The sequence below is a fragment of the Parasteatoda tepidariorum genome, chromosome 9, assembly GCF_043381705.1.
Source record: "Parasteatoda tepidariorum isolate YZ-2023 chromosome 9, CAS_Ptep_4.0, whole genome shotgun sequence".
In the NCBI taxonomy this organism is placed as follows: domain Eukaryota; kingdom Metazoa; phylum Arthropoda; class Arachnida; order Araneae; family Theridiidae; genus Parasteatoda; species Parasteatoda tepidariorum.
The window spans coordinates 61321530-61334352 of record NC_092212.1 but is presented as its reverse complement, the minus strand read 5'-3'; the positions used below and the strand labels follow the sequence as shown (position 1 = coordinate 61334352).

The window sequence follows — 12823 nt, the reverse complement described above, 5'->3', positions numbered from 1 at the left end:
TGAAGTTTATAATGTAGCCTTGAGCCTACAATATAAACTAGTTATAAATATGTAAGTAAAGTTAATATGTTAAGTTTTCATAATGTTAAAAAATTTGTATTAAAGAAGCCAACATCTCCATAACTCAACGAAACAAATTTTGTTTTTCACATTTAAATATCTCTATTGTAATTGAGTCACAATAGCAAATGACAAAACGTATTTATAATCGACTTATTGTGCTTTACTTCTAAATCAAAGGCTTATTCATTACTCAGTATCAACTTTGATCACAACTGAAAGATTCTAAAGATTGAAAACAAATCTGATTATTTAAAATTGAATCTGTTTTCGCAATCATCAACTTTCATACTAAACACAAGTGTCAAAAGAAAAAAAAACTTAAGTGGTTGGGCACTTGGAATCTCTTTAGTTGATTATTCTGATATCTTTGTTAACCACCTGTATTAAAAAATCAAGTAAATAAATATTGTGGTAAGATAAGCATCTCTTTTTCGGTGTTTATGATAAAAGTGACTAGTGGGCAAAACCAGTTTTGCCTTTTAAGTAACTGACAGATTTTCAGTTCTTAGACGGTAAATGCTTGATTTATATAAATTTTAATTTAAATACTTCGGCGAGAAGAGGAGGCTGTTTCATTTTTTTAAATTATTGTGCTTACTTCTATGGATTTTGAAATTTGCACCTTAACGTGAAATACAATGAATACAGGCTTAGTTTTATTAACATTGGACGTCACTAAACAAGTTGGATACATTTTAATCATAAGAAAAAAAGTTTTATACTTAAGTAATCAGTAAAAATTTAATGCTTTAGAAGATGAGAGGTATTTTAGTTTTATTTTCTAATAATACCCAAGCGTAATTATCATTAAGAACTTTTTTCAAATAATAATACGAGCAGTGCTGTCATCGTTTGCTTGTGGAAGGAAATGTATCCTAATGGCCTGCCTACTTATTATCTTGCCAAATAATTCTTTTCCCAAGTAGCAGTAAGACGATATTTGATTTACAACTGTAGATAGAGTTTTTGTTTTTAATTTTGTCTGAATCTCATACCTGCCAACGTTTACGCATTTGGCGTAAAATTTTATTTCTACGTTTGAAGTGGTAGTAAAATGTATGCTTTCTATATATTCTTCACATTTATAATCTTAAATATTATGTTTTTGACCACCACTATTTTTAAAAAATTTACGCGCAGATTAATAATTAATACGCAATAGTGTAGTGGCAGTCTACTAAAGCTCTACCATAATACAATTTATGTTTCTGCCTGAAATTGGAACATATAAGATCATGATTGTTTTCAATATTGAAAGAAGAGTGCCACAATTGCTAACATTTTGATCCTTGTGGTGACCACCGTCAGTAATGGCTCTTCATTCAATTTATAAGACAATCATGATTTTTTTTTTTTTTTTTTTTNTTTTTTTTTTTTTTTCTTTTCATGAATTGTTAATTTATTTATGTATATTGGTAGTTCAAATAATTTTAATTTAAATTTATTATTTCAAATAATTAAAATAATGGATAAATTTACTACCACTTTAAATGTAAAAATGAAATCCCACATAGAATTTGGCTTGGAAAATTTGGCGTTATCCATTAACCAACACTTAAACTTCAAATCAATTTTTAATTATTCATTGACAGTTACACCTTATTTGCGTGTAAATTTTTATCAGCCTTTGTTCAATTAGAGAACAGAAAGTAAAAGTTAGAGAACGATCTTACCATGTTTACGGTGAGATTCGAACCTGCAACTTCCAAGATAGCAAGCGTTATTCGGAACATATTGTTCTTATTTATTATGGCATTAATTTTTATTAAAAATGGCATTTTTCTACACTAAATGAGTTTTTTTCTTCTTACATCAATTACTATTCTTAAAACAATTTCAATTCCAAAAATACTTTATTTTACCTCTACTTGAAATAAATGGCACATTTAAGGGTCAAAATGCATTTTTTACCATATTAGCCCAATCACAAGAAATCAGTTTGGAAATGAGATAAATCTGTATTTAATTAAATATTTAATCACTCTTTAATGAATTAATGAGTATTACTATAATTAATTATTTTAGTTATAAAAAATGATTTAAAGTACTTATTTTTAATTAAAATTTTCTATTTTAGCACTTTACTTTTTGAAATTTTTACTAGGTTCGGTAATGTCATATGATTCACAGTTATAAGGAATTTGTTACACGGTTTCACATGGAGCCTTAAATTTTAAAATTGATGTCTGCTACAAAATTCGCATTGGAATTTTTTTATTAGAATTTCTTTTGTTTAGAAACTTTTTCCTTTCAAATTGCTTCCATGTTTAAAACTGTTTTCTTACTTAAAATCAACACATCAAATTTCGAGTTCTTGCTTAAATAAGAAAACAATTTCTCCCCTAAAGGCATATTTTAAAGGATTCAATGCACATCTCTGCAAAATTCAACTATTTTTTATGTAGATTCAACAAAATTGCAATAAAAATTTAAATTTACATTGATGATAAATTTCAATATTTAAAATTAGCGAACCAAATGTAATTCAAAATCAGTTTAAAAATATAAGGTAGCAGATAAATTTTTTCACTGTATTTAGTAGCTGGCAGTGGATGTGTTTTTTGTTATTTAATATCAGTTTATAAGATCAGTTAATAGGTGTTTTTTTCTCTGCATTTAAAAATAGGTAGTACATGTGATTTTTACCTGGCAATATATTCAATTTTATCTCAAAATTTGTTTCAAATACCAGGTAATAGATGAAATCTATCACAGGATTTAAAAAATGGTAGCATATGCGAGCTTAGGCAGGTAATTTTTACTCAAAATCAAATTAAAATGTCAGGTAGTGGATGCAATTTTAACTCAAAATCAGTTTAAAATATTGCGTAGTAGGTGTACTTTTACCTGAATTCAGTAAGAGACTGTCGATGCCTTTTTTTTACTCTAAGTCAGCTTAAAATATCAGGTAAAAATAAAACATTCCCGCAACAGCTCGCTGTGGGCCAGGGGAGTCATTGAGGTTAAGCCTCCATGATTTCGAAGCAAACGGCATGATTGCGGCAATGTGGTCAGCACCGTGCACAGGCTGCCTTTACTTCCCAGACAAGCTGGGTGGGCTTCAAGCCACTTCATTACCAGTTCTTCACAATGTCAGTTCAGTATCTTAACCACTGTTTCATTGCAGCAATATCATTTTGCTGCATTTATTAGTAGAAAGAAGATGCATTTTAATTCAGATATTAGGTGCATTTTTAATGTTAGACGACAGTGTTCAATTTTTCATTTCTGTTTCCTATCGATTAATTAAAGAAATATATTTCGGTTGGTTGAGAAGGGCCCACGTAATTTCTTTCCCCAAGGCCCTTTTTAATCGTTCGTTGACTGCATAAATAGTTGCAGATACAGTGCTTTCAGCGTTAAGTCATTTGTAATAATTCATTTCTTAAAAATAACTGTAGAAGTTTAACAAGGAAACATAACACAAAAGTCAAATTTTGAAGCAATTTCCATATTTATATTTCAATAAGTCATTTCAAAGCAGTGAAAATACACTTCTTAATTCTAGTCACAATCACCTTGCTAATGATCTATGAAGACCTAATGAAGACCCGCCCAGTCAGGTTTTAGTTTCTTATTCATACTGACAATCCCTGCATAGTTTTGAATCTTCACGCATGCGTTGGAATATTCTGTGAAGAGGATGCTTGATAATTTTTTACGTCGTACGTATTGCTCAATTACGTAAATATCAATTATTACAACGGAAGTTCTGGCATTTTAGCTTTATTGGAAGGTGAGGTATATACAGTATTATTGTTATTTCATTTTAGAATAATAAATAAAAGTCTTATTTAAATTATCTCCATCTCTGTTACTCATTGTGAGATATAGTTTCCTAAACATGGTGGATATACAGTCTGGAAAATTTTAAAAACTGGTAGCATTAGCTTGTTAAGGTTATGGTAAATTCTTTAGGCATTAGTTTCAGACTGTATCAGAGATGCCAACTTGCTCCGGACAGCAAATATACATTTTAAAGTGGTAGTTTATCAATTGTGATTCTTGGTTTAATAAATTCAATTTAGTAGATTTTTATCCTCCACTATTTCTAAATAATTCGTAGGCATATATAATTCACCACTTTCGTAGACTTACACCATGCCATACCTCTTAAAAAGCAAGCAAAAATAGTTAACTGTTTGCAAAATATACTTAATAACTATTTACCGTTTTATTAATTATTTTGGCGTGCCCGGAGCAGTTGGCATCTCTGCTGCATTAGAAATTACTTTTAGCCAATGGTAATTAGTTTAACCATTTTGCTTCCTCGATCTTTTTCTACCAATTTTCAAATTTGTATGGAAAGTGTCTACTCTGTCAATGGGTAATGTGAGTATTTTTTTTTCTTCGTTTGCCAAAAGATTGATAATTAATAAATTTAATCTATAATGTTTTTCACTACCATAAAGCGAGAATAATTTATATATATATATATATATATATATATATATAATTTTTNAACAGGTTTATTAAAATTTTCTTTGCTATATATATATATATATATATATATATTCTCTTTCTGTAAATCCTTTTCTTAATTTATTATTCTAATGGAAGCACTTTCTCACACTTTTAAATTCACATCATGTCCTTTAATCTATTTTTGGTTCAAGCATGCATTAATTAAAAGTAAGACATATTTCCTTTGCTCTTTTGAGAATCGCGCTATTTATTTAATAAACCAATTGCAATTACTAAGATTTCCTTATATATAAGTTCAAAATGTAGAGAAAACGAGGAGAAATTTACAGAACACCGAAAAAGGGAGGTTATGTTAAGTATCATATAATGTTAAATATAATAGTATTATTAAGTGAAATAACTCTACTTACATTAGCCAATTCAATTCTTATTTAACGACTGCTAAAGGAAACTCTTTCCGGAAAATGTAAATGTTGTTTTGGATATTAATGTCCGATATGGAGTGTCTTTTTCTTGGCTGCAGAAAAAAGGTGACGGTGATTAGATAAGTGATAACTTTAATAAACGTCTGAAGATTTAAAATAAAAAATTCATAAAAAGTTAGAAATGAGGTGTTTGAATGAGACAGGGAAGAAATGCTGCAAAAACAACCCACTGTTTTTGAAAGACAGGGAAAAAGAACTGTAGTTTCGGAGAAATAAGCGTGGAATTTTGAAGATAAGTAAATCTGATCTTTAAACTATGAATCGAGAGATACGGAGTTTGACAAAATTATGAGAACACTCCTTTAAGAACTCTACGTAAACAATGTTTCATTTAAAAGCAAATATATTGAAAGATTTTACATGGCAAAACGGTTTGCATAGTTTGAAAGACCATGCTTGAAACTTTTAGAAATGGTGTTCTAATTTTAATCATGCCATTTTCGTATCGATAAAAAATAAGGAGGGGAAGTTTTTAGTATTTTGCTTGTTTTAACCGCAATTTCGAAATCATTCGTTCGTTGTAGTGGAACTGGGCGATTGAGGCCTTACGGCCCTTTTCCCATGCATCCTGAAATTAGACGAAGAAACATACATGACAAAAATAAAGTTTGGAGAGACAAATGGAGTTCGCGAGAGAAAAAAAAATGGCACTCTGCCATTATAAGGTAATAACAAAAATACAAGTAATAAAAAAGTGCATGAAAAAAGGTAAAATTAACCCTTTCACGCCGACTGCCACAAATTCGTGCCAGCATAAAACCGTATCAATCAGGGTAAAAAGATAAAACTGGTGATCAAAGTAATTCTTTAGCAGTTTAATTGTGGGCAGAGTTACAATTGTTTGATTTATTTAATTCACTATTACTATGTTCAAAATAAAAGTATTTAATTATATTTTGTGTTAACATTGATTATATATATGATTAAACTAGCAATAATTAAAGTAAAAGCAAAGTAAGTCCGTCAAATTAGCAACTACCACATTTACCGTTTATATTTGATTATAACTTGATTCTGATGTTGTACGAATACTTTTCTGAATCATCCGTCCCCAAGGGATTAAAGTACAACGAGAAAGCAAACACCAATGAATATTTAAAGTTTGGGAATACATACAAAGGTGGGACGAGTTAAAAGAATGTGTGTAAGTAAGTGTGGCTCTGTTAAAGTAGAGACCCGGCCCTCCTGGTAATTACCACTCCTGCCATTTTGCTCTCTACACTTTAGTTACAGGAATTAGCTAGATTATTCGAAATAAATTATTTTAATACATATTTATATAAGAATACTTTTGTTCTTCTAGTGGTATAAAAAAAGGAAAAAGGTTTTAAGTTTTATCGCTCAATTTGGTAGATGTAAATTTTGCGTGGGTATGAAAATAACATTGCAATAGTTTCAAGCATTATCTTTCAAACTGTACCAACAGTTTTGCTATGTAAAATCTTCCATAACATTTGTAGCTAAAAAAAGATTGTTTACATAGAGTTATTATAGAACTGATTTTATTATTTTGCTCAAGGTATGCAACATAGCAACTGCAATGTAAGAAAAAGGTAGCCTTTGCATTTGAGTGGCATTTGCATTTTAGGTAGCACTTGCATTTGAGCAGCTTCAAAATAATTGAAATAAATTTAATTATTTTTTAAATTAATATTTCACTTAGTCTTTATCAAAAGTTAGATTTTAAATATAATATTTTTAGATGCATAATTTAATTAAAAATATTGTGCACTTTTATTACACGATTTAACATTTTCCCCAAAATATCAGAAAATATATTACGATCCTTGAAAAAAAAATCCTATTTTTTTTTATCTCTAACGTAAGATATGAAAGAAGACGCATGAAGCGGAATTCTATTTTTTTTCAAAATATAAGTATAAAAAACTAAGCAGAAAATTAAAAAGGAAGTAAAGCATCTCATTCGTCAGAAAACTTTTCGCAAAAGACTTAAGTTACTTATTTAAAAAATGTAAATTCACTGAGTTAGATGTCAGTTTATGTATGCATACCTGTCAACTTTCACTCTTCCTGAGAATGAATTTTCCAAGTGGTAGTAAAACAATTACCGAAAAACAATCTTACTCAGATCTATATTTATATTTTGACTAGGTTAAAATTCGTTGTCGTAAATATTTAGTATGCTTTTATACATTTGTTGTAATTATTTATATGTAGTGGTGGTCAAACTTATTTAAAATTATTATTATAATTCAAAAAGTTTAGTGAAATAACAGGAATTTCGGTACCACATAAAATACAAAATTAAAATCTTCCGGGAAAACCGGAAGAGTTGGCAGCTATGTGTATGATTATCAGCGTTATTTTAATGTGCCAATTTATTATCTCTTGAAAATGAAAATATGAAGTAAAATTTTGTTTTTTAAAAAGGCCTGGTTTTTTCTGAGATAATAAACTGTCTTTTTGTATTATTTTTTTTACGTATTGCAACTCTGCAGGTAAGCTAGCTAAATTTTCGAACTAGTGGAATTAATTCACAATTTAAATAACTCCTTCATTTATATTAAATTGAAATAGAACGATGATTTTTTAAAAAATGGTTTGTTAAAATATATTTTAAAAATGCGTTTATTTTTTTTATATATTTAATTTTGAATACATATTCTTCTAAGATCCGAACTGTAAGTAATGGCAAAAAGGTGATTTTTATGTAGAAATATGTGGCCTTGAAGAAAACAAACACATTAATGACATAAAAGATTTCAAAAATTAAATTTCATAAATTTTTTGCTTTATTTTTAATTATTACGTAACTATGCTTAACTTTAATTTTTAAATTATTTTTAGCATATTGTAGAACATTTTTATAGTCTATTACTTCACACTTTGGTAAAATCTAGTAGTCTCAAATAATAAAATACTTATAAGCCAAAACACTTTTCACAAGATTTCTTGAACAGAATTTCTTAAATTTCAGATAATTTCTTAATTTAATTTAAAAACTTTAATCTACTTGGGTAAATTTAATTCTATTCTTACACATACAATAGCTTTGCAAAGGTATGCAAACATATCACACTTTTCCTAAAAAATATATTTTTTAAATGATAAAATTGTACGAAATGCTCAAAACTTTGCACGCTGGGTCATACTAAAATATATATTGAAAGCAATAAACAATATGCCTGGTGTTTTTAGGCAATGTATGAAATATAAGAATTATTATATTCCTTAGTCATTCTTTACAATGACAAATTGTACTTTAGACAAATATCATAGCACGATTTGGTGGCTGTAATTCACAGTGGAGGAAACACCGCAATACTATTTCTACGGTATCTTTCACCTCTTTCTTTTTAATACTACTAAGTTGATGACCAAAGAAGAATATGTTTTTTTAATTCAATGAATTATTTTTCATGAAAATAAAACATTATTTAAACTGGCTAATTCAATTGCCATTAATTATACACAATTAAAAATACAATACCTTAAAATAGCCTTCAAAATTGAAAAAAATTATGCAAAATTGTCAACAATTTCAGAATCGATAAAATATTTTTGAAACAAAAAGCTAAAAAATTACGAACTAAAATTTGCTGATTTTCGGTAACTTTTGCAGACTTTTTAAGAGGCTTAATACCTCTAAACTGTAATAACGTGGCGTAGCACAAAAGAGTTTGAATTGTTTCGATGTAGTGGTATGTAAATACCCTATAAATGGAATTTAGTAAATAAAAAATGATATACATATTATAAGACTGCTACTCGAAAATATTTATCACTGTCAATGGAAAAACTACCCTTTACACTTAAGAAAATTATAGTTTAGGGAATACAGGGTAGTAGCAACGCCTCCTATAACTGAAAGCCTCCACACGTTTTCGTATGGTTAGTCTCATAAGACCACTATGATGGCCAACTTGTTACGAAAGAGCCATTGAATAAAAATCTAGTATAAATAAGAAAGTGGTAGCAATGTGTAAAAATTTGTTAAATTAATGAATATTATTGGTTTGTTTTAAATTACTTGTCAGCCACTACAGATTACCCCCCCAATTGTCAAATATGTATGGTAAATTTCTCACAATAACTTTTAAAATAGAATTTGAGTTCAGTGTGCACAACTGGTTCATTTTTTAAATAGTCTGCGCAAACTACTTATAAAATATCGTGAGGAAGCTAAGCCCAGCAACCAAATCCTCCTCACCATTTTCAAAATTTATTATATTTAATAATTTAAGTGTATAGAAAGTAAAATAAAAAAAGGACCACCCATAATAACTTTTGATCTAATGAACGGATCTTCACGTTCTAGGACGCATTCCTAATGATTCGGAAAGGTTACCTCAAATATACTAATTAGTACGGACGATATTTTTAGTTACTAAATCAGAAGACAAATACGTACTTTTTTTTAACTTTTTGAGTATTTTGCCATTATTCGAAAACATTTTAAGCGAATTGAAAAATCTTTCCACACACTTATAAAATTTGTTTATTCAAACATAATTTCATGCAAAAAAATAACTTTTATTAAATATTTGCTACTTTTTATGACTTTATTTAATAATTTTGAATTGTAAAGAATAAAATTTTTTACATCACTTTAAAGAATGTAAATTTACACGGCAGAATATAAAATTTGAGCGAAATCGGTTGATTAGTTTCTGAAAAATCAAGTTTTAAAAAAGGCAGATACTTAAAGCTTGATCAAATTTTAAAAAAGGCAGACACTTAAAATTTGATTTTTTAAGAAAAATTCAACGGGCTTCTCCCGACTTTCGTATTTTGCAGTGGAAAATTCCATCAATTTAAAATGATGTAAAAAATTTCTTTTTACAATTTAAAAACGTTTCGACTATTATTAAATAAAATAATAAAAAATAATAAATATTTAATAAAAGTTATTTTTCATAGAATTATCTTTGGATAAATAAATTTTATAATTGATTTTATAAAATTTGCGCTTAAAATATTTTCAAGGTAAGATAAAATACGCAAAAGGTAAAGTTAGCATTAAGGGATCTAAACTTAGGACCACCCTCCAGGCCATACTACAAGGACCATATTTCCGCGATACCCCCTATATTTTAGGGGTCAGAAATCCGAATCCATCTAAATAAAGGTATGTTTATTTTGAGAAAGTACGTTTTGTGTCTGCTTTCGTAATTTTATTGGCTTCTCTAATTAATAGGCAGAGGTCACCCCCTTAAATCAAAAAGATTGCGTCCCAGAAAGAGAAGATTTGACCATTAGGTGAAAAGTTATTCAGGGAGGTCTGTTTTTTTTTTATTTTCCACATTGTACATAAAAATGAAGATTCCTATTCCAAAAATAAAATCTTTCTATTATTTATCATAACTTGATTCTTCAACTAGGGTTTATCATAATCTTGAGGATAAATATTCTACTAATACTGCCTTCCACCAATCAAATCCAACTTCTTCAATTATAAAACCTTCATCACGAATTTTTTATATCTTCAAAATTATTTTCACTACAGTGTGCCGTAATAATGAAAAAAAATCTTTTCATAATTGAACACCTCAAGTATGAGAATCAAAAAAGAACAAAGCATGAAGGACAATTCAAATTTTTAAAAGTGACTATGAAAATGAGTGAAGTGTTAGTGAAAGTGTGTTCTTTGGAAGTTTAAGTGCTTTAGAATTAAACAGAAAGATATACCCTAAGTTAGCGTATACACGTGATTACAGTATTTTAAGCAATACCGACAGAAGAGTTTATGTACAGTCTCAATATTTGCTGTTTACAGTCAATGGCAAAAGTGTAGTGAAGCTAATGCCGATTATTTTAAATCTCTGTTATGATGTCTTGTTTGAATCTATTGTTTCCTTAATTTTATAAGACAATTCAACAAGCATTACGAATTCATCTTGCAGTTTTAAAGTTTGAATTTTTTTTTCTACATAAATGAAAAATCACAAAATGTTCAAGAATTTTGTCCCTTGGCCGTAAGAATACATAACAACAAGCAAGCAGCTTTCTCCATTCAGTTTTTTTCCTTAATTATCTCACAATTTTTCCACATCATTTGCAGGAAAAGAAAGGTTGAATAGAATTACAGAATTTAAAATTCGAAAATTTAAATAATTTTCTAATAACAAATGCATTTAAAAATCTTTCAACGTTTTGAGTTTGTCACGGTTTGCATTGTTTTTTTTTTAAATTTTATTTTCCTATTTGCATTGTTTATTTATTGTTTTATTTTACATTACATCGAAAATTTAAATAATTTTCTAATAACAAAATGTATTTTAAAATATTTCAACGTTTTGAGCTTGTCATGGTTAGCATTGTTTTTTTTTTAAATTTTATGTTGTTATTTGAATAAGTTTTTTGTATTTTATTATTTTTTGCCCGGATGTGGAAATGAATCTCATACACACACAATTAAAATAAGAAACATTTCTGCATAACAAACATAACGAAGAATTGTACTTTACCACATAAAACAGTGTATAGAGAATACCACGCTAGTGTAAATAGGAAAGAGGCATTTTACCTCGATGAATTAACCTCAAATGAACTATTACCTCATATGAAGTTCAGGGAAAACGTTTTATTTTATCCCCCTTTAAAAGACATGAAAAATTCAATTCTTTTAAGAGGTAGCTTTGAGTTGGAGGGCAACTACTGCACACTTGTTGTATTGTAATCTTGTGCCCCGGTCTTACTTTAATGCAATAATTTTAAACTATTAATAATTCTTATTTTTTAGGTAAAACCAACCATGCAGATTCAAAGGAAATCATTACCAACATTTGTGCTACTGCTTTGGACAAGTACAAAACTCTGCTGGATGCAGAGGACTGATGTAGTATATCAGGATATCAGAGATGTGGATGCAACATGCAATGGTTTGGATTCTTGTAGAGTTCCCAGATCAAACGAAGCCTGGAAATACAACTGCAACTGTGAAAAGACTTGCGGTCTTCATGGCACGTGCTGCGCAGATTCGAAATACAAACGAAAATTTAAGCGAAAAAATCAGAAGAACCTTGAATGCAGAGTGATAAGCCATAATCGCAAATTTCTGTACCCCTTTATTAGGAGTTGCAATCCTGATTTGCGGCATTCCGAAACCATGAAAGAACTCTGCAGCTACTCAGCTTTAGCAGAAATTAATTCTGATCCTTTCTTGGCTACACCTGTCACTGATCCTCTGACAGGTATCACTTATCAGAACTACTACTGCTTCGCTTGCAATGAAAACTCAGGTAAAGAGCGACTAATACCATGGGATGTTGCCTTTGGAGGTGATTTAGAAAAAGTAAACAAATCAGATTCAATACCGATCCTGCGTGATTACGTGTATGATTCCCGGGCATGGGTCTTGGATGACAACTCCCATGTCAGTCTGTGGACTTCAATACCGGAAGGATTAGAAGACATTTTGCCATATTGTTACGGTTTTGGAATAGTTTCAGAATGTGCGTCGAGTTATCCAAATGCAAATGTAAAAAAGAAGTGCGGGGCGTATATGGCTCTGACTAGAATTCGAATAGATAACAGTTACGCGTATTACCGAAATCCACATTGCGCCATTTGCAACTATGAGAATATGGATGACATGGTTTGCGCGTTGGACGATGAGTATCCTGTTATTGCCCTTAGGGGACTTCTTTGTTAGGCTTTTCAGTTTTGAAACAGATAAATGCCCAGACAAAATGGTTTATGATTCTTTCGCGAAGAAATGCCGAAACATATACAGACCAAGAAGTCATTGATTGTAGAAAACAATTTACGTTCTTTACTACGAAAATCATTTTTTTAACACCCATTGTATTTAGGTGAGAGGGAAATTTAGAAGTTATTTGTATCTTTGAAGAAAAATATTTAACTTTTAAAAGTTGTCTTGTGATGTA

The 12823-nt window shown here is 29.3% G+C and overlaps 1 protein-coding gene across 1 annotated transcript; it reads left to right on the top strand.

Moving 5' to 3' along the window:
* Positions 1 to 3670: 3670 nt before the first annotated feature.
* Positions 3671 to 12823, top strand: LOC110282960 (uncharacterized). Its single transcript, XM_043044236.2, has 2 exons — positions 3671 to 3799; positions 11677 to 12823. The coding sequence occupies exon 2, from the start codon at positions 11689 to 11691 to the stop codon at positions 12586 to 12588; it is 900 nt and encodes a 299-aa protein (XP_042900170.1). The 5' UTR covers positions 3671 to 3799; positions 11677 to 11688; the 3' UTR covers positions 12589 to 12823.